Source organism: Protopterus annectens, chromosome 16.part0 (assembly GCF_019279795.1).
Source record: "Protopterus annectens isolate FY-2018-M chromosome 16.part0, PAN1.0, whole genome shotgun sequence".
Classification (NCBI taxonomy): Eukaryota; Metazoa; Chordata; order Ceratodontiformes; family Protopteridae; genus Protopterus; species Protopterus annectens.
In genome coordinates, this window is record NC_056750.1 from 417,828,148 (window position 1) to 417,854,499 (window position 26,352).

General features: G+C 39.7%; 1 protein-coding gene across 1 annotated transcript in view; it reads right to left on the minus strand.

The window, feature by feature from the left end:
• GOLGA1 (golgin A1) overlaps positions 1 to 26,352 on the minus strand; it is a 2,378,923-nt gene that overhangs the window by 2,156,397 nt on the left and 196,174 nt on the right. Inside the window, exon 3 of the mRNA XM_044058132.1 lies at positions 10,089 to 10,179. Within this exon, the coding sequence (XP_043914067.1) occupies positions 10,089 to 10,179 (91 nt within the window). The remainder of the gene's footprint in view (positions 1 to 10,088; positions 10,180 to 26,352) is intronic.

The following is a 26,352-nucleotide window of genomic DNA, read 5'->3' on the forward strand; positions in this document are numbered from 1 at the left end:
GGAAGGGTGTGAAAATGGAATCTGTAGCCTCTGTTTATAATGTCCAGGATCCATTTGTCTTTCGTGACAATATGCCAATTTTTTGAAAATAATGCCAGTTTTCCATCTAAGGGTGCTGCCATTTGAGCCTTGCTTGGCATGCAAACGGGAAAGTCATTGGCCTTGCTTTCTGAATGGCTGTGAACTATCCTCACCACCTATTTGTGTAGGAGCTTGCCATTGTCTGCCTCTAAACGATCCTTGAGATTGCCCTCTGCCCCTCGGGCGTCTGTATTTACCTCTTTGGGGTCTGTCCGTGGCTGGAAAGGACCAATTTTTGGAGGGCCAATTTCTACTGAAATGTGGAGGTTGTACCTGTAGAAAATCTTTCACTGTTTGCATTGATTTAGCCTTTTCCTCCATTTTCTTTAATACCTCCTCAGCTTTAACACCAAATAATACATCCTTTTGTAGAGGGGCATCTAGTAATTTAGCTTTGACATGATCTGGTAAGGTTTGCTCCTTAAGCCAGGCATGTCTACGTATGACTGATCCTGTAACAGTAGCTCTACATGAGGCCTCTAAAGCATCAAAACCACATTGCAAGGTATGTTTACCCACTTGTTCTGCACTATGCATCAAATCCTGCAACTCTCCTTCAAGTCTGGTTGTTCAGGTTGTGACATTTTGCTTCTCAACTGTGATAACAGAAACTGTTGGTACTTTAACATATGGAACTGGCAGTTTAATGCCCTCATGGTTAAGGTGGCCAAGGTGTATACCTTTTTTCCCCACCTTTCTAAAGATCTGGAATCTCTCTCGGAAGGTAAAAGATTTTTAGCAGTGGAGGCCTTAATTCCCTTGGGGCCCTGTGAGATAGTTTCTGGGTCAGCCACATGGCTTTTGTATAGAAATTGGTGTGAGTCAGGAACCCGGTAGTACCTGTCAGGTTTGACTGGGGTTGGAGGTAAAGAATCCGGGTTAAGGCAGGCCTCTGAATACACATCATCTAGTATGCCTAAGACAGGAGGTATAGCCAGAGGCATGTGCTGAGGTAGCAAGAGAAATTCCCCAAGCCTTTTCTTGGAATCTGAATACTCTTGGCCTTCCCAGTGGAAGTGCTCCCTTAAGGTATGCAAGGTTTCCCCAAATGAGTAATCCTCTGGAGGGGAGATAGAGGGAATGGACTCCTCTGCATCAGAATCTTCAAAAGGGGAGTAAGAATGTTCCTGTTCATCCGAGTGAAATAATGGAGGCCTGGTCAGAAGAGGGGGATTCTTCCTCCACTCTGGGCCTCTTGTCCGGGGGGGGGGGTGAGAACCCCTGATAAGAGTAATTAAATCCTCAGCCATTTTAAGCATCTGTTTTTTAGGCATGGGGCCTGGAGAAGGGCCCTGTGTAGCTGGTCTCTTAGAATGCATGGCTGCTTTAGACTTAGTGAAAGCCTTGATGGAAAAAGAAGAGGAAGGTCTGAAGACACCCTGAGAGGAGGCAGACCTGTCTACATTTTGAGTTTCACCACCAAGAGCGGCTTCGGTATCTGTAGTCGGGGTGGGCGAGGAGCCTGCACTGGCACATTAGACACCGCCAATGAAGTGTCGTCGGTAGGCAGGGGCTGCGTAGGCGCCTCACTGAGAACTGGACCACCTGTAGTCGGCTTTGGCGTGGTGTCGGTAGAGGCTGCGGACCTCGTGTGTCTGTCCTTATCTTTGCGTTTTTTAGACAAAACTGGAGTCGGAGTATCCGACGACATAATATAGTTAAATTTTCTGCCAAAATAGTGCTGGGCGAACTCCGCCCGACGCTTAATGGTGCGTTTGTTGAATGTAGCACAAAAACGACAGACCGAAACATCGTGGTGTGGGCCTAAGCAAGGAATGCAGAGGGAACGAAAATCCTTATGCGGTATTTGCTTCTCACATGAAATACAATTATTAACCTTGTCTGACATCGGTCTGAGGCAAGAAAAGTTTCCCCAACGGGGTACTTAGCTTTCAAGAAGCCTTCGCTTGAAAAGTTTTCGTAATTTTAGGAGCTGGCCGACCAGCACTTGCGAAAGTACAGTTTTGTACCTACCATAAATGTAGATGTTCGAAGATCCACATTGCTGCAGTCCTTACTTATGGGTAGTCCGCTGTCCTCGGTCGGCCCGAATACCAAAGTATTAGGCTGACGTCGGTCATGGGCGCCTAGATCTGACATCAGAGCGTCAGGGTATAAAGGCGCATGACCGACGTCATATCCTCAGTCTTTTCTTGCCCCAGATGTCAGAAGGCCAAACAAGAAAGGCCACAGCCAAAAACAGAATACCTCCCAAAAACAAGCCCAACAACAACCATCACCTAAAGCAAAGCACCATGTCAAACTACAGTGGGGAAGGAGGGAGGGTAAATTGGACTGCAGCAATGTGGATATTCGAACATCTACATTTATGGTAGGTACAAAACTGTACTATGTTCTTCATCTCACACTGCTGCAGTCCTTACTTATGGGTAGAATCCCAAAGCAACGGGAAAGGGAGGTTGGTAAAAATCATAGAGCATTAGGGGCTGCTAAAATGCCCTGTAAAATTACAGTGGCAAATCCAGCCCTAGACTTAGAATAAAGAGGAAGGTGGTAATGTTTAGAAAAAGTATGCACTGAACTCCAAGTAGCTGCCTCCAAAATGTCTTTTGTAGCTACCCCCCTTAGAAAGGCCGTAGAAGTAGCAGTAGCCCTAGTGGAATGAGGCCCGATTCCAGCAGGAATCTCCTTACCATGATGGGAATAACAGAAAGAAATACAAAACCCAATCCATTTAGAAATAGTTTGTTTTGAAACAGGTTTACCCTGTGAACTCAAAGCAAAAGAAACAAACAACTGCTGAGACTGTCTGAACTCCTTGGTTCTGCTCAAATAAGAACGCAACTGTCTGTGAATATCCAAAGTATGCAAAATTTTCTCCCCTTTATTTTGGGGGTTTGCATAAAAAGTAGGCAAATGAATAGTTTGGTTTAAGGCCACACTAGAAACCACTTTAGGCATAAAGGAAGGATTAGTACACAAAGATACCCTATCCTTATGAAAAATCAGGAAAGGCTCCACTGCCATGAGGGCCTGTAATTCAGAAACCCTTCTTGCAGAGGTAATGGCCAACAAAAAAGCAGTTTTCCATGACAAATACTTTAACTCGGCAGTAGCTGCAGGCTCAAAAGGTTGTAGAGTAAGTTTTTCCAACACAAAATTGAGATCCCAAGCAGGAGTAGGAGCTCTACGTGGGGGTCTTATATCCTTAGCCCCTCTAAGAAATTGCTTAAACAAAGGATGAGAGAATAAAGGAGGGTCACAATCATAGTGAGCAGAAATGGCTGCAGCATGGACCTTTATCGAGGAGAAAGACAAACCCTTGTCCAATAACTCAGTAAGATATTGAAGAGCAACACTTAAATCAGGTTTGGAGACATCAAAGTCCTTTCCTTTGCTCCAAATAAAAAATCTCCTCCATTTATCAGAGTAAACTTTCCTGGTACTAGGCCTCCTGGCCTCCAAAATAACATTCAAAACTTGTTGTGGAAGCTGAGACCCTCCAGAGTCTAAAACAGAATATGCCAGGCTGTTAGATGCAGAGACTGAATCTTGACATTGAGGAAGTGATTGCCCTCTTGTGACAAAAGGTGCGGAATCAAAGGCAGAGGCCATGGAGGTTCGTACTAAACTCCTCAGTAGTGGGTACCAGTGTTGTCGAGGCCAATCCGGTGCTATCAAAATCATGGTTGGCTTGTCTTGTCTGGCCTTCAAAAGTACCTTGGGAAGAAGAGGCAGAGGTGGAAAGGCATATACATGCAGATTGTTCCAACTGAATGATAGAGCGTCCACCTTCCAAGCTGTGTGATGAAACATTTTGTGCAAAACTTTGGCAACTGGCAATTTAGTGGAGAAGCGAACAGATCTATGTCTGGAGTTCCCCATAACACTGTCAACTTTTGAAATACATGAGGATCCAATTTCCACTCGTGAGGATCCACTATTTGTCTGCTCAACACATCTGCTAAGGAGTTCTGTGCTCCTGGTAGAAACCTTGCCTGAAGATTGAGGTGTAGATTGAGAGCAGTTTCCCACAAAATCATCGCTTGCCTGCAAAGAGGGTAAGAATGGGTTCCCCTTGCTTGTTGATGTACCACATGACAGTAGTGTTGTCTGTTTGAATCAACACCTGCCCTGGGTGAAGTAAATCTTTGAAAGCCATCAATGCAAACTGGACTGCTAACATTTCCTTCAAGTTGATATGCAAATGTTGGAGTTTGACAGGCCACGTGTCTTGCACCCATTTTCCATTGAGGTGTGCTCCCCAAGCCTTGTCCGAGGCATCTGTCATTAGAATCTGACTCGCCTCTGGCCAGGTCACAGAGAGTCCCTTGTTTAGGTGACATTCCTGAGCCCACCACAAAAACTCCTTCTGAATGCAAGGTATTATCTGAATGACAGTGTCCAGATCTTGGCAGTGCTGTGTCCATACATTTTTGAGATACCATTGAAGCTTCCTCATATGCAATGTGGCATTGGGAAGCACCAGAATACAAGATGCCATGAACCCCAAGGCTTGAAGGACTGTCCTTGCAGTCAGCCTGGACCGTAGAGACATTTGATGGAAATAAAGAGAAAGGCTTCTTTGTTTGTCCGGGGTCAAAAGCCATCTGGGAAGCTGTATTCAGTCTCACACCCAGAAAGCACATGTCCTGAGAGGGTACTAGACTGGACTTTGTTTAGTTCACAGAATACCCTAGGCATCTTAACACTGCCATCACATACTGTAGATGATGAAGAAGTTCGTCCTTTTCTTGTGCAATAATCAGGCAATCGTCCAAATAAGGATAAATCTGTATTCCTCTTAGTCTGAAAAAGCTATCACTGGAGCCAGAACCTTTGTGAACACTCTGGGCAGTAGATAAGCCAAAGGGCAATGCAGAGAACTGATAATCTAAATTTCCAGCCAAAACGCAGGTACCTCCTGCAACTGGGCCTGATAGGAACATGAAGGTAAGCCTCTTTGAGATCCAGAGTAACCATCCAGTGATCTTTTCCCAACAGAGGTAAAAGTTGTTGTAAAGTCAGCATCTTGAACTTTGGAATGTCCAGGTAAGTGTTGAGGATAGATAAATCCAAAATTGGTCTCCACGTGTTCCCTTTCTTTGGAACTAGAAACAGGCGAGAATAAAATCCTAGGCCCACTTCTGACAGAGGAACTGGCTGTATAGCTCCTATTTGAAGAAGTAAAGAAATTTGTTTGTGAGCCTCTATCCTTTGCCGAGGAGGGACGTCTGGGATGCCCTTGAAAGGAGGCATGGTGTGGAAATAGAACTTGTAACCTCGGTTTATAATGTCCAATACCCATTTGTCCTGGGTGACTAAATGCCAATTTTGCTTGAAAAGAGCCAACTTTCCTCCCAAAGGAGCTGCCAGGCAATTAGAATCTGGCAGCTGAAAATGCAGGTCATTGGGCCTGTTTACGAAAGGACTGGCCCCTGCCCTCACCAGCAGATTGAGCAGGCGAACTCCATTGTCTCGGCCTGAAGGTACTCTGAGCTCTGCCCCTACCACGCCTAGATCTACCCCTAGACTGAGAATCAGAAGAAGGTCCCACCCCTTAGTAGGCCAATTTCTACTAAACTTTGGAGGTTGTACCTGCAAAAAATCTTTAACAGTCTGCATAGACTTAGCCTTGTCTTCCATTTTCTTTAAGACTGACTCCACAGGAGGACCAAACAAAACTTCAGACTGTAAAGGGGCATCCAGAATTCTAGACTTAACATGCTCAGACAAATTCTGATCCTTAAGCCAGGCGTGCCTCGAATAACTGAACCAGTGGCAGCCACCCTAGAAGAAGCCTGTAAAGCATCAAAACCACATTGCAAAGAGTGCTTTCCCACCTGTTCAGAAACATGCACTAAATCCTGCAATTCTTTACACTCTATGCCCTCTGCCAAAGCATCCACTTTAGATCTTAGCTGAGAAAGGAGGAAATTCTGATACTTCAACATATGAAACTGGCAGTTCAAAGCTCTCATTGCTAAAGTAGGAGAGGTATACACCTTCTTACCCCATCTATCCAAAGCTCTAGCTTCCTTATCCAGAGGAACCGGATTCTTAACAACAGAGGCTCTAACACCCTTAGGCCCCTGACTAATAGTTTCTGGGTCCGCCCTAGGACTCTTATAAAGATATTTATGAGCCTCAGGCACCCTGTAATACCTGTCGGTTTAACTGGAGCAGGAGGCACAGAATCTGGATTAAGAGAAGCTTCGAGAAAACATCTGAAACAACATCCAAAACCGGAGGAATAGCTAAGGGTCTATGCTGTGGTAAAAACAAGAACTCCCTAAGTCTCTTCCGTGAATCAGAGTAATCCTGTCCTTCCCACTTAAAATGCTCCCTCATGGAATGCAGAGTTTCTGAAAATGAAAAATCCTCTGGAGGAGAAGCAGAAGGAGTGGAATCCTCTGCATCAGAATCAGAATAAGGAGGGAAATCTTGAATGCCCTCAGCAGAAGACTCTGAATCATCTGAGGCCTGCTCCAAACTTTCCAACTCTGGCTCCATCCTGGGCCTCTTATTAGGAGGGGGCATAGAACCTCTAATTAAAGTAATCAAATCCTCTGCCATTTTAAGCATGTGCTTTTTAGGCACAGACCCTGAAGAACCAGAACTGACACCAGAGGAAGGCAAAACAGACCTGCCCTTAGAAGGAGCCTTAGAAACAGTAACAGAAGGCCTAACCACCTTAGGCATAGAAGGGAGAATAGTAACCTGAGAGGCCCCTTCAGCCTGACCTGCCTCCTGAGAGGCCACATCATGTAAAATCAAAGTTTCCCCCTGGGACTCAACAGAAACTTCAGCCGGATCCACCTGTTCAGCTGTAGCTTCTAAAGATCCGGCGTCCGTAACGGACGAATCATTCTGCCTAGGCTTTAAAGATTTGTCTTTGCGCTTCTTAGTAGAAGCGGGAGTCGGAACATCCGACGGCATATTATAATTACACCTCTTGCCAAAGACTAACCTAGCGCAATCTAACCTCCGTTTTATAGTGCGCTTATTAAACCTAGCACAAAACCGACACCCAACTACGTCGTGCTCCGGTCCCAAACAAGGAATACAAAGCGAGTGGTAATCCCTATGTGGTATGTTTCCCACAAGAAATACAATTATTCACTTTTTCTGACATCCGGTAAGTAACTGAGGCAAGAAAAAACAAAAATATTCCCCAACGGGGTACTTAGCCCAACTTGGTATCGGTCTGAAACTCCAGCGAAAAATTTCAGAACGCCGAACGGCACTTGCAACGCTGCTTCTGCATCGGACCATGCGGCAAAAAAGACTGAGGATATGACGTCGGTCATGCGCCTTTATACCCTGATGCTCTGATGTCAGATCTAGGCGCCCATGACCGACGTCAGCCTAATACTTTGGTATTCGGGCCGACCGAGGACAGCGGACTACCCATAAGTAAGGACTGCAGCAATGTGAGATGAAGAACATCTGCTTCTGCTTCGGGCACCGTGCGGCAAGAAAGACTGAAGAAAATGGCATCGGCTGGTTCTTTTATACCCCTGTCGCACTGACGTCAGGGAAGAAGCGACGACAACCGACGCCAGACCTAGACTTTGGAATTCGGCCGACCGGGAACCTGCCTGACAGCAGGAGAACCCATCTGTTATGACTGCAGCTGTATGCACGATGAACATCGGCTATGCCAGTGCCTGCTGCTCTATAAGCACCATCTGCACAACTGTCAAACAGAGGCATGGTAAGGTATGCAACAGATTCCAAAACTGCCACCTTACACTGCAACATATGCCTCAGGCTTCCATCAGGCAAGCCTTCCAGTGACTGGCTCATTTCATAAAACAACTCTGACTGGAATCATAGGATATGAGACAAATTGTGGGTCTACTACTTGAGCGAGACACACATCTTTGCTGGCACTCTGTCATTTTGGCAAGTGTGAACTACCATTAACTTATCTCACTTAATGAGTACAAAACCTACCAGAACCCTGATCCTAAAAGCTTACAGCCAGTGACTAACCTTAAAATCACTGTCCCTAAACTTAAATTCTCGATCTCTCCTTAAACCTAACCCCCCACCCATCCACAATTGTTCCCTAAACATAATATTCCCTTCCCTGTCCCTAAACCTAAATTTCTGGATTACCACCCAAATCCAAAATCTACTCCCCCCCCCCTTGTGTCCATATCTGTTTCCTACACCTAAAATCCTCATTTCCTTCCCTAATCCTAAAGTTCTCCTCTCCATCCACACTACACTCAAGAGTCCTCCTCCCTAAACTTAACAGCACCCCGCCCACACCACTTTCCCACTTACCTAGTCTGCAAGCACTTTACTTCACATCCTCGCCTAGGATGTGAGCAGATGGTGTGGCAGCTGCTTAGATGCAGTCATATTAGAGTTGAAGTGTGAGCAGTTGTTTGCACAAGCTAACAGACTGTCAAGTCCCTAGTTGAGAGTTACTGGAATTCGAGTAGTGGGGCTCAAGTGCCTGTAAAACCCCCACAAATCATTTACTGCATTACAAGCACAGTGAACATAGAAAATACATGAACTCCCCTACCAAACCTGTTCAAACACCAAATTCTTTAACAAGAGGATAAACAACAAGAATCTGACAGTACTGACCTTTTTAAAGCCCACTACAGCAATGATGGTACCTGGTTTGAGAGTCTATGTACAGAGGCACAGGCTTTGGGAGACTGGAGGATCCTGACTGGCCTCTGAGGGACAGGTGCCACAATGCAAGGGTTTTCCAATACTATCTTCACCAGAGGACAAGCTACTGTGCCAAGGAGGATATGGAAGGCCTCTTTCAGGTTCCACTGTGGAGATACTACAGATGTGTGGGTCATCCCACTCTATGCTTTTCATTTCTAGAACCTCCCTGAACTTGGAATCATCTGGGGGAAATGATAGAGAATCTCTGTCCACATCCTTGGCAATGTTTATGGTGGAGGACTCTTAAGAAGAGCCCAAATGCCTCCTTTTGCACTTTTATAATCCCTAACAGACCTTGGAAATAAGTTTTGATTTAAGGATGATGAAGCCTGCAAGGAGCCAGTTACGCAGGAATGACCCTGCAACGACCATCTGACCCCTTTGTCCCATAAGGAAAGCTGGTGGATATCCAAACTGCCAAGCAAAGAAGTGCCGGTTGTTAATGTAAAATTCATTGTAGGTACCAAGAATTGAGGGTGGCAAATACAGCATAGTATGTGTCACTAGTATCAAAACCAAATTTTGAAATCAAACACTGCATAAAAAACAAAATAAAATCTAGACCTATTGTCTTCAATGCAAACTTTCAAATGTGGCAAAACAGATATCGAGAGGAAGCAAGATAGTACAATATGTAGTACTGCCAAGCTGTCTATAGGCCTGTGATTTTAGTTCTATTGGCTTACAAAGATGACTCTCCTCATCTCAGATACATGGATATCATAGCACAATATATTTAGGCAACTGTCCTATGCTGGGATAACACAGCACAAATAGGTACAGGAGTTTAAACATACACAGTGTAAACAGCTGTAAACAGCAGCTCTGCATACAATACAAGGCAAATGTATAGGTCCCTACTCTAGCATGTTCTTGGGTCTTTGCGTACTGCTACATTCTATACATGTAATGCTTACACCTTTAAGCATTACATGTTCTTGGTCTTTGTGTACTGCTACATTCTATACATGTAATGCTTAAAGGTGTAACTGTATTTCTGCATACTCCATGGAGTTTGCAGTAGTTACATTATGCTCACTGCTATACATTCTGCAAATTGGCAATAATTTCTAGATGTCCTTTAAAAAAGGCCAGTGGATCATTACGTCTTACTTGAGAATGTGTTTGGTTATTACAATTTTAATCAAGGACTATACCCAATCTAGAGTACACAGGAAACGGCAGATAAAAAGCAAGTCGACAGCATGCACATTCCAAGCTTTGCTTGCATAATCTAAGAGATTAGAACAGTACCCCAGCACTTTTATTTTGTTAAACATTTGGCACATGGGCAATAAAATATTCCAAATCTTATACTTTCTTCTCTATAAACTAAGATTAATTACCCGACAGTCTGCCTTCCAGTTTTCGAATGTGATCATTTTTTCTGTGAAGCCGCGATGACAGATCATCTTTACAGCTGCTGCCATCTGAAGCCTTAAAAATTATTTAAAAAAAAGTCAAAACTCTGAAAGCTTACAGTATCTATACAATTAAATTCCAGTATCTTTATACTATAAGTGAAAATAAATGTTGGAAGTTATACAAGTCAGTTTTCTGTATAAAAATGCTATTAAATGCTATCAAAGCAGCCTGCAAAAATTATCACAACCCACTGCCCAGGCAATAAAAATAAATGAATACAGTAGGAATTCTGATCTTTAGCGACAGAAAGGCTAGAAATGTTAGAACATTCACAACCCAAACAGTGCAATCAATTAGTTCATATTTAAATATGAAGGGGTAACTACCCCTGTGGCACACCTAATGAATGCAGAGTTGAAGTGCCTGCCTCCTTAAGTAATTCAGATTAGTAAAGCAGCGAAATCACAGAAACAGTAATCAGTTTTTACTGCTGCAGTATTTCACTGCATATTGCTAAGAACATATCAGTCCACAAAGTAATGCAGTTATTAATATATATATATAAAATATATATCATAAAGCAACATCAAGTAGTAGTTGCAAAGCAAATGCCACTACGGCAGGATGATCAGAAACCAGTCACCAAGGAAAAATGAGCACAGCCTTAGCGGACCAACAAGCTTTATTTCTTGCTTTCATCCCAGAAGAGAAGTCCTCAGAATAAAATAACTATTTCACCCAAACTTTTTATACAAATTTCATAATTAAAAACAAACCAATTAAATATCTCAAATAATTATCTAATTAGTCTGACAAAACAACAATATTGTGTATCTTCTACTCTTTGGGTGAAGTGGTTATTTTATTCTAAGGAAGTCTCTTCTGGGATGAAAGTGAAAAATAAAGCCTGTTGGTTCGCGAAGGCTGTGGTCTTTTTGAAATTTGCTTTGTGGTTTCTGCTATTCGTGTGGGGGCATCATTTTTTTTATTTTTTATCAAGTAGTAGTTGGCAGAATCCAGTCATTGCATTGATAAATTAAAAAATATAACATTGCTTAATAACAATTTCTGATTAACATAAGCAAATGGTTATTTTTTTTGTTATTAAATAAAAAAAAGTCTTTAGAACACTTAGAAGTCCATTTACTGCATGCCCCCCCCCCCCTACAGTTACATCTACAGGTCCAGAAAGCCCTTAGGTAGCTCAGTCATATGCCCCACAGTTGACTAAACTCTCACCATCTCCCCCTACCTGTCCTGGCTGCCCCCCAACACAACTAAGATCCCCCCTACAGGTCCATCACAGAAAGAAGGTGATCAAGGTCCTATGGACCAGGCTGTTAGATGCAAAAGGGAGGAGATCCTTGATCCATCTATCTACCATTTTTATGTATAGTCTCTCCAAAAACACACCATGATGCTCCTGTCTTGTCTGCCATTTAGGTTTGTGTGTTCCTTTCCTCTTCTCTAATCCTCTCGTCTACATCTTCTACTCTTACTCCTTCCCAAACTTGTCTTATTAAAAGACACACACACACACACACACACACACACACACAATAAAATAGGGCATCATCTATCCAATGCAAAAACACAGTACCTTTCTCTCCCACCTTCTCCTCAGTCCTCTTAATTTATTCCTTTTGTTTGTCCCTTAGACACTTGTCTTCACTCCCTCCCATTTCTAATTTTTCTAACATCTCCTCATTTCCAGCCTTATAAAAGGCCAAACAAACACGGTGTCCATAAAAGGACACACTACAAAATACAAAATGAACAAAAGAAAAAATCTTACAACAGCTTGGGTAAGCTGCAAACCAGCAGCAAATAGCACAGCTTCTCAGAGAAGATCACAAGAGAACTGTTGCAGGGTAGTGCCCATATAAGTCTACCAAAAATGCCAGATACCAGTCACAGTTTTACATCTTTGTGAATTGCTCTGTACATACCTACACTTATTTCATCTCATTTTATGCTGCTTCATATGTGCCAAATTGCTGTGGGCATTTCAGTGCAGGGCTAAGAAGTTCTGGAACCAGCGCCGCTTGTCGTGCTTTGCTGATCTAAACACAGATGCAGCACCACTGTTCGCAGATTCCCATTACACTTTTGTGAATCTCAGGACTATGAAAACCACCCCAGTTTTTCACAACCACTTCTTACAAAGCCATATTTTGTGTGTCAAACTGAACTGGTGTTTTACAGTCTCCCATTTATTTACTCTTTTGCTGATCTTCCTGATCATCTGCATTTCCCAGCTCAACTCCCTGGTTCAAATTGAATGTTCTCATTCTTCTAGTGAGCTCCTGTGCTTTTTCTTCTGTGACCCAACCATTTCCTTATTAACAATGGATAAGTTTCACTGGAAAAGTCTCACTATAAGCTTTAGTATTGTCAGGTGTACAAGAAAAGTCTTCTTCTAGTGGCTGGCTTACTCTGTTGGCTAAACTTATTTTCCCCTTAGTCTGCTCTGCATTGAAAAATGTTTTTGTTCCTCCAAGAAAAAACAAACAAACATTCTCAAGACAGCTAACTACAGCAGCTTGAACCTGGTATCTTTCTCTCAACATTCCTTAATTATGAGGATAAACTACAGATACTTTAGAGTGAAAAACTTTCTCATCGATACAACTAAAACTACACTTGCCACTACTAATCTCCTCACCATTCTTCTTTATGGCACTCCCATCCTTACTAACCTCCAGGCTTCACAAAAATTAAAATGAACAATGCTATAACAAAGTTGCTAGATTCACAGCACATAACCCTTTCAGAACCCACCACTGCACAGCACCAAAAAACCTAAATTGGTTAGAACTGCAACGTCAGCTAACATACACAACTTCTTACCATGTATAAAATTATCCAGCATCCATCTGCCTGTCCAGCACTAAAAAGCAAACATTCTACACAACTATGTTCCCAGTCAGTCACTGTGATCCAGTGACCAAAACTCCTGTCTATTTACAAACCTAGCAAATGTGATGGGCATTGTCTGTACTTGTACAAGGTTGCTAAGGCCTGGAACTCCTTACCTGTATCCATCAGGTCTACCCTTCCATCTTTCAAAACAACTCTGAAAGACTTCCTAGATAAAATCTGCTTCTATTCTCGCTTAAAACCTGGATACATTATATCCCTAAATTGTTAATTAATGGAGTCTGATCTTCCAGTTGCTCTGGTACATCAGAACATTTCTCACTTTTTCACTTACTTCCTTACTGCTATATAATTCTCTTCTCTGACTTTCTCCCTAAACATACGATAAGCCTGTTTTCCCAGCACTTCATATTGCAGTTCCTATTTCTATTAGACTAGCTTACCTTTAATTTCTCTACAAACTGTCTAAATTTCTCTGAACATTAAATGATTGTCAAATACCTTGTATCTGTTCTTAGCCAATTCTTTTATATAGATCTAATTTGTTATAATTATTTAAACTGCAGAAGTTTTGTTTTAGTTTTGTGCACTAAAATTATTGTTCTTAACACGCTTGTAATAAATTTGGAACTTTTCTCACCAGACCTCCGCTGAAAATGGGTTTCTACCCATTCAGACTTTGCCGATAATCAAATGTCAATAAATAAATAAAATAACTTGCATATCCTCCTGTCTAGTATATAGTGAGTAGTTTTCCACAAGCACTCAGTCTCTAGTTTTTCTACTTTTCCCTTTTAGCACACTTTTAATCAGGGGCACATCTTTATTACTATAGATCTTGGCTGCTTTCTCATGGCCATACATGGCGCATGTACATACTGTGACCTCTCGGTTAACATACCCTACTGAAGAATACCAGTCCAGTTGCTTTATTCTATTTTCATAAAATTAATGGAGTCTGATCTTCCAGTTTCTCTGGTACATCAGAAAATTTCTCTCTGAAACAGCTATACTTTAGAAGTCTCATGCTCAGCCAGACTTTTCTTCATTTCAATGACTATTTTTTTTTTTCAGTTTTCTCAGTTTGCCTGAATAGCTAGTTGAAGCTTATTCTATTTTACAAACTTTATTTGACTTTATACATTACTTCAGTATTTCAGTTATTTTAAACACCTTTAAGTGCAATTGATTTACTTTTCTTCTCTAAATTACTGAAAGCTATCTCCTGTACTATAGCTGAAACCTGAACTGCTTTTTGTTTAATGGCTGCAAGGCATTCCCTCACCAGACATGCTTCTTTACTTTTTCCTGGTTGAGTTTTTATTTTCTCCAAATGCCCCCCCCCCCTTTTTTGTTGGAATCCAGGTGGTGCAATTATTAGCCAATAACAGAGTTTTACTCAAAATGACCGCTAGTACTTGCTTTTTTCACAGCTGTAGTTTTCACAATGGAAGAGCTATTTATCAACCTGTTGATCAGTGTGCAGCTATCCTGGAAGTCTCCTCCAAAATCACATCAACCTGCTGTTGGTCTTCCTCAAAAAAAAAACATCGAATTTTTAAGTCCTCCAAACGATCTACCAGAAGTTCTGTGCTAAATAAGGCATTTCACTAACATAGCGTCATCCTCCAAAAACATTTCCTGTTCAATTCAGACGGTCCTTACATTAAGGTGGAGGGAGTTACCCTGTGATTATACCTTATACCATTCCATGAATCATTTGCAAAAGCCTGATTTTTTTTTTTTTGGTAAACTTTTGCCATGGATATTTTACGGTTTTCATTATATCATCATACTCTCTCTGTTCTCTACAAGACAGAAGCCAACACAGGAATCTAAAATCCACATGGGCTCCTCTGACCATACCAGGGATTATTTTACAGTTCTGCAGTAGTACTTTTCCTTTTTACTTGATTATTATTCTTGAAAGGTCAGACTGCAGAACATGAATTATTATTCCAGATGTAATCTGGTCACTGCCCACTAAAAAGACTTGGTCAACTCCTCTACGTATTGCAAAATATGTCTCTGGAAGTGATTCACAGTGGCCAAGTTGTGGCAGCAACTGCCACCATTCACTTCTCCGAGTGGTTAAACCTCCCAATGTCCAGGATATGAAATGGCTCTTTTCAGTGATGACAATTTGAGACTAAACCCTGACAATGCAAATGTGATAGGAATTATACAGTCTAAAAGGAAGAAAATTCTTAGACTGTGCACCTCTGTAAGAGGAGCATGGGACTCCTATGTGACCCACCATTAAAGAGTGAAAGTAACCCTACATACATCTGAAAAAGCTATGTTATTCTTCACTATTTGGTAGTGCAGCCATTAATCATTAACACTTTCAGAAAAAAAATACTGCTGTGTGAGTATACCCAACCAAAAACGAACATTTGAATAAAACTACTCCTGGAGATTCATACAATGATAGAATAAAGCTGGAAGTGGGCATCATTCCTTTGACAAGACATTTTCAATATCCCTAGGGGAAAATGGCTGCAACACAGCACTGTGCCACTGCATGAAGCCCAACTACAAAGACAAAGCAGCGGTGTTTCTTACTAGATCACAGACAGTGGATAAATGAGAAAACCCAGCAATACATGTTCTTGGGAAAGGCTAAAGAAGTCTTAAACATCTAAAGCCAACGGAGTATAAACACAACAAAATATGTATTAACTTAAATGACTACAAAAAAACAGCAGCAACACAACAAAGCATAAGGATAAAATATATATAACAACCATTAAAAGTTATAAATGGTACAAAGCTAACTATACATGTACCAAACATGTCATGCATGCTGGATGAGGTGGCTAGATGGAGGGAGGAAGCTTATTCTGTAGTAACGGTTGGTTACACTACTTCCACGGCTATAACAAATGGACATGCACAACAGTATTTAGCTCAAAGCAAGGATCGCTGCTGCATGGGATTCATAAACTGAATGGAAAGTGTCAAGAAGTGTACACTCAGCTTCCAGAGTTGGGCAATGGTCTATAGCATACCCTGCAGAACAGCAAGAGAAAATCCTGTCCTATGCATAGGAAGGCACATAAAATGCAATACATAAAAATATATGCTCTGATTTTCAAGTACTTGGCTCACAAATACTTTGGAAAGACACCATTTCTTTTTGTTACAACACATTTAGCCATCACCTAAAAAAAAACATACTCCTTTTCACTGGCAGCACTTATATCCCTTTCATAGAAAAAAAACATCATACTCACCTTACAAATATGGTCCTCTCCACAATATTTATGAATACCCACTAGTTGTAATTTTTTTCGTCTTTATTTTCCTATGTAGAGAAGATGTCACTGCACAAATAAGTTGAGAGACTTCACACACTACTGTAAGGCATGAAGGAGGAAACCATGAACAGTTCTTTACAAATAAAGGCTTGCAGTTTAGAATTCACTCGGGCTGTAGAGCCTATAACTAAAAGCAACCTGCAGGGAAATATATTGGCAGAGCTTGCAAGCTTAAAAAAGGGAGAGGGTAACTTATCAAAAACAGAGCAAGTCCCAAGCAGGGGGTCACTGGATGTCTTGGAAACTTGACAGAATGGATCCATTGAAATGTTTTCCAGAACAATGAGAAGTTACAGCTGGAGAAAGAGACATACAAGCAGAAATAGAAGACACATGTACCATAACAAAAGAACTGTCCAAATCCAGCAGTCCAGACTGAGACAAGGACTACATCTACTCTTTCACATCAGACAGAAAATGCTGTTTATTTTGAAAAAAGTATAATCTTCTGGTGAGAATTTTAATTTATAAATAAAGACACTGGTGAAAATTACATGGTATTTAGACATCATTCTTTAAGCTGACAAGCAGAGAGACTTTAAGATTTAGATTTACTTCTCCGATGTGAAGTCTATCATCCTGCATATTGAGGGTTACCCAGAATGTATCTTGCAATAAGAGAAATAAAGTACTATTATGTAAACAGACTTACAACAGAAGATGCTCAAATGATCACTGCTAAGGCTACTTTAACAGTGCTCAAATGATGACTGTTGAAGTAGCCTTAGCTATAAGAGCTAGATCCTGCCAAAGATACAACAGCTGGCCAACTTCCAAAGCTTTAGGGCGCCTTCCTCATACCCAAACAGTCATCTTGAGCTGAGATGACTAAAAAAAAATGGTTGGGGTGTCAAGCCCTTCAGAGCTCTCATGCCAACAGACAGAGGGACAGAAGGCAACTGAGCCTTGAAAAGGACAAAGCTAGAGAGAAAAAAAAAAAAAAAAAAGTATTCACACCCTGGCATAAACAAAACAACAAGAAACAAGTGGGATTGAGGGAGGGTGTGGTAACTGCAGCAGTGATCAAACAGCTATTATACAATGACACCCCATTAATATTCAAAAACGTGCACGCTGAGTGGTCAGCGTGCATGTTGTAAATCAGTTATAGTAATGGAAAAAAGGTCCGGTCGCCCAGACTTTTTCCATTACTGTAACTCTTTTTTTTTTAAGCAACAGAGAATGCAAGATCTCCGTTGCTTCATACTGTCTCGCTATGTTAAACTAGTTTTAAAGCGACTTTAGAAAAATTCCTGTTAAGCAACTGTTTTTTGATAACTCTAGAGCACAAAAACTTTCATTACAACTCAGGCAACATAAGGTAGAAAGGGATGTCGCTCAGCTTAGGCAGCCTATAACAAGGAAGATAAGAGATCCTGCAGAGTTATAAATATTTCAGAAATTCTATGAAAGTCTATATAAAACAGAAATGTGGAAATCAAGAAAAGGTACAAATGGAAAGGTTTATGGAAGAATGAAATATGTTAAGTTTAGAGGTAGATGAGGCTCAATTACTAACACGCAAGAAGGAGATGAGATAAAATTGGTGACGTATAACCAATCTAGAAGAAAGTCCCCAGGAATACATGATATTCCTGTGGAAGTTTGGAAGTTAAGAGGGAAAAAACAATAAAGATATGGAAGGTTTTGTTTAACAATATTTTGAGAAGTACCAAAACCATGAAGAAAGTGGTGGTAGCTGTGTTACTAATTGTAACAGTATGAGGAATGTCTTGTTTGTTGTTTCTTCTTATGATGAAACTCTGCTTTAAATAATTCAGTTTATTTTATTGTACAAGTCATAACTCCTTGTTCACAGTGTGTGACACTACTTCCAGGGCTATAACCACTGGTACCTGTCTTAAGGAGATTTGCCTGGCTCCATTCTCAGAAACTAACAGATGTAGAAAATGATGTTTTAAATTCTCCTTTGGATACAGGTTATCAAAAAGTGTGATGAAGGGGGTAAGTCAACACAGGGAATCTCAAGATTTTTCAGTACTCCTCTTCCAAATTTTTTAAGGGATTCGCTAATCCCTCATCCAGTTTTGGCAAAAAAACAAACACCAAAATGCTAGTAAACAGATGTTTAAGAAATGACAGGGGTTCCAGAAAGAATTCAGGAGCTCCCCCCCCAAAACCAACGACAGTTTAACAAGTCAGAATGACTATTTAAGGGACCTTGACATTTAAAATCAGTCATGTTAATGTGTTTTCCCATGGATCATCCTCTGTCACGGCATTTGCATTTCAAAGTGTTTTTGAAAGGAGTTTTGTAGAAGAGGCCTTCAAGAAAACTAGTGGCCACTGCTTGGGATCTTAATTTTGTGTTAGAGAAGATAAATACGTGCTCCATTTGAACCAGCTAATCTGGCTAAGTTTTTTTTATTTTTTAAACAAAAAACATATTTATTAAATAATCACTTATAATACAGTGAATTATATGTTTTTATAATGGAAGACAAACCATACTGACATAATCTTTGCTGCAAACATTTTTCATCACTTATAATCTACCCAATCATTGCCAGCTAAACGTGACATGGCTCATTCAAGTCCTGCTTTCCTTTAAACCTTATTCCCCTCCCCTGTCTGTATTGTTCCCACAGTTCCCATTTTTTTTCCTATGTCATTTGCTTCTACCCTTTTCTAAAGATCCCAATTCCATTTTTATCTCTGTTACTATATTTCTTACTACTAGTACAATTCGTCTAGACTTAGACTTCTATTTTCTAGTAATTGCTTTTTTGGCAGCCACCACAGTTAGAGACAGCAAGGCCTTACTATGTCTAGGCAATTCTGATTCTGTATCAACTCAGAAAAATAATTTCCCTAGTTATACCAATTTGCTCACCCAGTACCTCTGATAGAGTAGTCTACAGGGAATCTTTAAAGTCTGCCAACTCATTACACTCCCAGAAAATATGTTCTCAATTACCTCTTTCTTTCCCATCATACCGCCAACATTTGCTGTCTACCTGAGGAAATATTTTCCGGAGTCTACTTGGAGTATAAAAATATCAATGTAAATCCTTCCAAGCAAAAAGCAAAATCGTATAGATTTTGTTGCATATTTGGGAGATACATATACTCCCCTCTTGTGTCTTTGTGAATTGTTTATCCAATCTCTCTTCCCAATCATTTCTAACCTCTTCTGATTGATTCTTATGGATATCATGCAATACTTTATATGCTCTAGTAATTATTCCTTTTTTAACAGCAGCAGCAGCTTCTGATCTAGATTCCTCTAAAAGCTCTACTAGTGCTGGCCTTTCAGTTAGAACCCCCCCCTATTTATTTCTCTTTGCCTATACTCTGACATCAGTCCTTAATCGGGAAGGCAATCTCTAACCTGCAGTCCACATAAATTCTTGGTGTCCTCCCATTCTATTACCTTTCAGACTCTAGTTATTTAATCCCCAGACCTTGGTTCCTTTGCCAGTTTTCTCCAATAAATTCTAGCCCCCCTCTTCCCTGATGTCTGTATCCCTATTTGCAGTCAACCCTATTGGCAGATTCTCCTGTCTCCATTCCCACGATGGCTTATTTCTTTCTGCTACTTTGTGAATATAATATTCTGTGCGATTATTGTTATTCTCCTTAAAAGGACTGCATCCAAACTCCCAGTCTCTGTTTCTTGATCTTCCTCTTGTTTCATCATCCTTTTCCACTTTTAACTATGGGTTTCTGCCACACCATAATCATTTTTAATCCATACTCAAATACTTCATTTTTTTATCATGGCTCCATAAACATGGATATTGCTGAACCAATTCAAGTGTAGGTACATAATTTACAGCTGCTACCTTTGTTACAGCTTCATTAATTTTGTATCCCAAAAAGATTCCAAACTACCTCAAAATGTTCCACAACATTGTAATATCCTTTTCTGGTTTTATCAGGTACAAAATAATTTCATCTGCAAAAAGAGAGCTTTTCTTGACTACCAAACCAGTTACATCCTTGAATTTCCGAGTTCCTTATTTTCTTTTGTTATTTACATTTTATTTAGGACCAGCAGCAAGGGGGAAAGAGAATACCTGTGCCTGGATCCTCTGCTCAAGCAGAAATTAGGAAAAAGAACCCCACCCACTTTAATTTTCACCTCTGTTCCCTCATACATCCTCCTAATCAACCTTCTATTTTTTTTCAGGAAATATAAATACTTCCATTACCCTGCTCAAAGTCCCAGCTTACTCTGTCAAGTGCTTTCCCTGCATCAAGACCAAACAACAATGGTATTTTCTTACATTCTGCTTCCCTCTGGATAATCACTGTTCTGTTAATGTTGTCATATAATTGCCTCCGCTCCACAAAACCACACTGATCCATATCTATCAATTTTGGCATCACCTTTGTCATTTTTTAGCCATTATAGGCATGAACACTTTATAATCATGGTTTAGTATTGAAATGGGTTTGCATGAAGCTGGTTCCAATTTTTAGGTATTACAGCTACCCCTGCTTTCTTCTAGGATGTTGTTACTTTTCATAAAATATGGTTAAATGAAACCTTCCAGATATTTATCAGTTTTTTCCTCTCCTAGTTTCTAAACTTCCACAAGAATACCATCTATTCCTAGGGATTTTCCTGTAGATTGGTTAGACATCATAATTTTTATCTCATCTCCTCCTATCCTAACCATTAGTAATTAAGCCTCATCTACCTCTAACCTTGGCATATTTAATTTTTCCATGAACAGTTCCATTTGCATCTGATCTCAATTTCAATATTTCTCTGCTTTATACAGATTTTCACAGAATTTCCAAAATATTTCTAATACCTCTACAGAATCTCTTTTTACCCCCCTTGTTATAGGCTCCCTAAGCTTGAGGACAGCCATTCTACTTCCTTTTGTCAGAGTTGTTGTGCTGAAAGTTTTTATGCTGTACTGTGATCAAAAAACAGTTGCTTAACAGCAATATTTCTAAACGTGTGCATATTAGATATAATTCCTTATTTTCTGCTTAGCATTCAGTTGATCCTCTTCTTGTTCTATGAGATTCCCCTGTATTCTGCAATACTTAAACATTTATCAGTCTCTCTAAATAATTCTCGTTACTTCTTAACCATAGCTCTTTTTCTTCTATTTCCACCCTATTCATAAATTTCAACTTAATTTTATTCCACTCCCTAGCTATATTTTCAGAAAAAAATGTGTATCCTCTCCAATAGCTCCTGAATCACTATCCATTCCTTAAATTCCTCTCTTTTCAACAGATGGGTAGGAAAGCACCAGTGTAATTTTTATTCGATTACCCTGTGTTTTTATATTGGCCTATGATATAAAATAGTTATTGGGTGCGAATCAAGACCTATAATTACATGCACATTGTGTTGTGAAATGTAAATTCTGTCTAGCCTAGCCCTGTTTTTATATCTTGAAGAATATGTAAATTCACTCCAAACTCCTATTACTGAATTCACATCTTTCATGCCAAACATTTTTCATAAATTTCTTCAAAAATGTACCCTCCTTTGTTATACTTTCTCTTCTGCATCACTAAGACAAATCTTCACTGCTGCAAATCACATTCCAGTCCCCACTTAAGTAATATTCCTTGCTGAAAACGGACTTCTCACAGAATTTTCTTAATCGTTATTACAGCAATTTTAGGTGGAATATAAATGCATGCCAGTACATTCCTCCTCCCTTGCCAGTAGTCCCTTAGCACTACAAGTCTGCCATTATCTTTGTCGACTTCTATCACTATTGGAACTCCTCTTGCAATTAATATAAGTACTGCTCTTTTTCTTTGTACCAGGTATTCCACTGAATAACCATTGTGAAAACCTTTATCAAATTCACATGTTCAGTTCTTTCTATGCATGTCTCCTGTAACATAGCTATTTGCATTCTACATTTTTAATGTAGTTCACTACTCTCCCTTTTTTGTATTTACCTATGAGACCGTTGACATTTAAAGACATTACATAAAGCATCATTGCATTAAAAAGTTATTCTTCCCACCTTTTTTGCTAAATGTCTAGTTCCAGCTTTTGTGTTACATGCATACACTGTTTGGTAGGTTGCACTTTTATACAGTTGTTTGTCATATCCATTTGTGCCTATGTCACATCTTAGAAAACTTTTTCTTTTATTGAAAGCCCTCAAACAAAACACCCCCAATACACCCCAAACCTATTAACTTAATACTAACAGACACAACTATGCACATCTTCAAATATTGAAGTTTTACCCTCCTAACAGAAACAAAAGTCCCAAACTGATAGCCACACTCACATACTTTGATTAACCTAAAAGAAACGTTATGCATGTTAAACTGCAAGGTTTAGCCTGTGCTTCTACTAAAAGCCAGTTGGTTTTGTCTTGGCTTTATAGCTCTCCCAGCTGGGAAAACCCCTGAATGCTTTCAGAGAACATTATGTCCTAGCCAATTTCTCTTTTCTGTCTTTTTTTTATTCCTTAGCCAATCTCTCCACCAGACTGTAGCCAATTTCTCTTTCTCAGATTGTTTCGTAGAAGTTCTGCAGCTGGTCTTCATGTTTCCATGGAGGCAAACATGCATTTGCTAGGAAACAATCCTCATAATAGTCAATATTCTTATTCATTTACTTGCTTTCTCTTAAAACGTGTTACCAAATCAATGTAAGGTCCTTAATCCAGTCATTCCCCTATGCAAGAATGAAAAAAGCAGATTAAAGTTTCTCTTCATGCTTTTTTAACCAGGCTTCTTTTCATGATTTTTTTAACCAGGCTTCTTTTCATGTTTTTTTTTTAACCAGGTTTCTTTTCATGTTTTTTTTTAACCAGGCTTCTTGTCATGTTTTTTTTTAGCCAGGCTTCTTGTCATGCTTTTTAACCAGGCTTCTTCTTTTATACTGCAGTGCCTGAATTAAAACTGGAGAGAGAGAGAGAAGGGAGATAGAAAGAAAAAAAGAACAGTAGTACCCGTTTACAATCCCTATTGCACTGAAAAAAATGTTACTTTACAGCATGTAAAAAAAAAAAACTACACACCACAAAACAGTACTATTCATGAAAAAAAATCTTTACTTGGTTAACTTTTTCCCTCCTCTTCCCCTCCCCAAAGCATTAATGACAAAGTAAGCTTATGCATTTGAGTCCCACAGAAGTCCCACAAATTCTGAAAAAGTCCAATATTTCCAGATTTTCTTCTGTCATTTTTCCCCAAATATAATTACTGCACTGTAAACCCACATTAAGGTACTGCTTTTATTCCTGTTAATCTCCATCTCCCAAATCCTGTCTCTGCTTCATTTCCAACATACTCTCGATTTTCTTGTCAGCTCTTGTTCTACCTTCCTTCTCTCCAATACCTTCCATTGCCACATTGGATAAGGTTTCACAGGTACAGCCTCTCTGTGATCTTTATTACCAAAACAACAAAAAGCAGAATCTCCTTCTGTTTCATGGCTTACTTTTTGTTGAACAAACTTTTGTATTTCCTCCTTAGCATGTACTTAAACAAAAATAAGTTGTCCCTCCAGGGAAGAATACCCTGAAGACAGCTAGGTACAGCAGTTTGAATATCACACCTGCATCTCGATATTCCATAAATAGAGGAATACATTTGCTTCTCTTCTGCCTGTCGTACAAGTAATCATTCTCCACAAACCTGCTGCTGTCTCCCACTTTTAATACTTTTGTCCTTCTGCCACAGTTTTGTGAGAATCAACTCCTTTTGCTGGTAGGATTGCATCTTTACTACTGAAGGTCTAGGTTGCTTTCTCATAGCCAGATCTGAAGTATACACACAATGCAACAATTGCTGCAAAATAAATACCAGTCCAGTTATTTGTGCTTTCATAAAATTAATGCAGTCTGTTCCTTCCAGCTTCTCTATTACTTTTTGAAACCTCTCTTTCTGAGCAGTCTCATTCAGCCAGCCTTTTCTTCATTTTGACCTCTGAGTTTTGCAGCTTTATCACCTCATCTGAATATCCGTTTAAAAGCTTCTTTCATTTTTTCAACCTTTTGCGGTTTGTGATGATATACTCAGTGTTGCATTTATTTTAACCAGCTCTGTGTGCAGTTGTCTTATATTTTCCTGTAGGTTATTGGAATTCATGTCTGGAGACTGCAATGCTTTTTGTTGAACAGGTGCAGAACTTTACCCAGTCAGTGTTTCTTCTCACCTTTTGTAGCAGATTTTCTTCCAGGACCTCTGCATTTCCCTTTCCCTGGCATCCAGGCAGTACATCCACCAGCCAGACACCGAAATTCACCCATAAATACATCTACTGGCCTTCTCTGCTGAGTTTCTGTTTCCATTTTCACACTAGGAGAGCTAGAACTAAGTGAATACTCAATGTGCAGACATCTTGGAAGTCATGGCCTTGCAGGTACTGACAAAAAATAATGAATGCTGAATTATATTAAGAATTGCAGAGTGCAAACAGCAATGTCATAGGAGACACATTTGTTAAGAAATGTATGTTAACTTCACAAAGGATTTCAGGATGGATATTCAGAACATCATCAGGGACAAAGGAAAAGGGGTTAATACTGATTGCTAGAGGGGCTCCAATAGTCGTAAGACAAAAAAAAAACAAAAAACACAATAATAGATTTGTGGTACTAAGGGGATATTGGCAAGGAAGGAGGAGGAGGATTACACTGGCATATATTTATATTCCACCAAAAACTATTATAGAGCTTAAGAAAATTTTGGGAGAAACAAATCAGCTTTCAGTAGGGAATATTACTTGTAGGTGGGGATTAGAAATAGATTTGCAATAGTGAGAATGTATCGGGGGAACTATAAGGGAAAATATAATTAAAGAGAGTAGGTTTCTGAAGAAATTTATGAAAATACATGGTATGGAAGACTAGAATTCAGTAATAGGAACTTGGACAGAATTTACATATTCCCCAAGGTACAACTGGGCTATATTAGATCAAAACTATATTTTAAAGGAATGTGTGCATTTAATTGAAAGCTTCTACAAGCATCCAATAACTAATTACCCTGTATTTTTCTTAGTTAAAAATGAGACAATGATGCTTTCCCAACTACCTGCTAAAAAAGGAATTTAAGGAATGGCATTGGACATTATTCAAGAGTCAGTAAGAAAGACAGCTAGTGAGTTGATTAAACTCCATTTGCATTTTAAACAGAAATAACAGAAAGAAATATGGTTAAGAAGTAACAGGAATTATGTAGAGGAGGTGACAAAGGTTTACATATTGCAGAATAAGTGCAGGCAGTCTCACAGAATAAGAAGAGGAGCTAATGCAGAGTGCTAAAGAGAAAAATCAGGGAGTATATGGATAATACGCATGAGTTTTTTAAAAAAAAGTTGCTGTTAGGCAACTATTTTTTGTAACTCCCACATAAAATCGTTTAACACAGGGACCTAGGCAACAAAGTAGAAATGGTTGTCACCAAAATTAGAGAGCTTATGTCAAGAAAAATAAAATAACCAAAAGGTGGAAACAAAGAACACAAACTGAAATATTTATGAAAGACTTATGCCAAGATTTGAGGAAGAAGAGGCTCAACAACTAATAGTTAAGTTAGGAGGACATGAAAAAAAATGGTGATGTATAATCAGGCTGTAGAGAAGTCTTCAGGAATAGATGGTATTCCTGTGGAAGTTTGGAAGTTAGGCTAGAACAAAGCGACAAAGGTCTAGAAGATTTTGTTTACAACTACTTATAAACGGAGAAGCACCGGCATCCTGGGGAAAAAAAAAAAGCTCTGGTGGCTTTATTATCTGAACAGTGCAAACAGCCAACCAACCTTGCCTTACATATACATATTTCAATATTAAACCATGATTACAAAGTGACTGTGTGTATACTACCTGCTACCTGAAAAAGAATAGTAACAGTGCTGCAAAACTGAAAGCTATGGATCGATGTGTTTTTTGTGGAGGGGAGGCAAACATTTGACAACATTAATACAACAATGATGATCCAGAGGAAAGTAGAAAAGAAGAAAATACTGCTGTTGGTGGTGGATCTTGATTTAGAGAAAGCAATCAGAGTAAGCTTGGATTTTTGGAGTAGGCTAATAGAAACATTTGCATTCCCTGATAATAAGGTGAATTAGAACT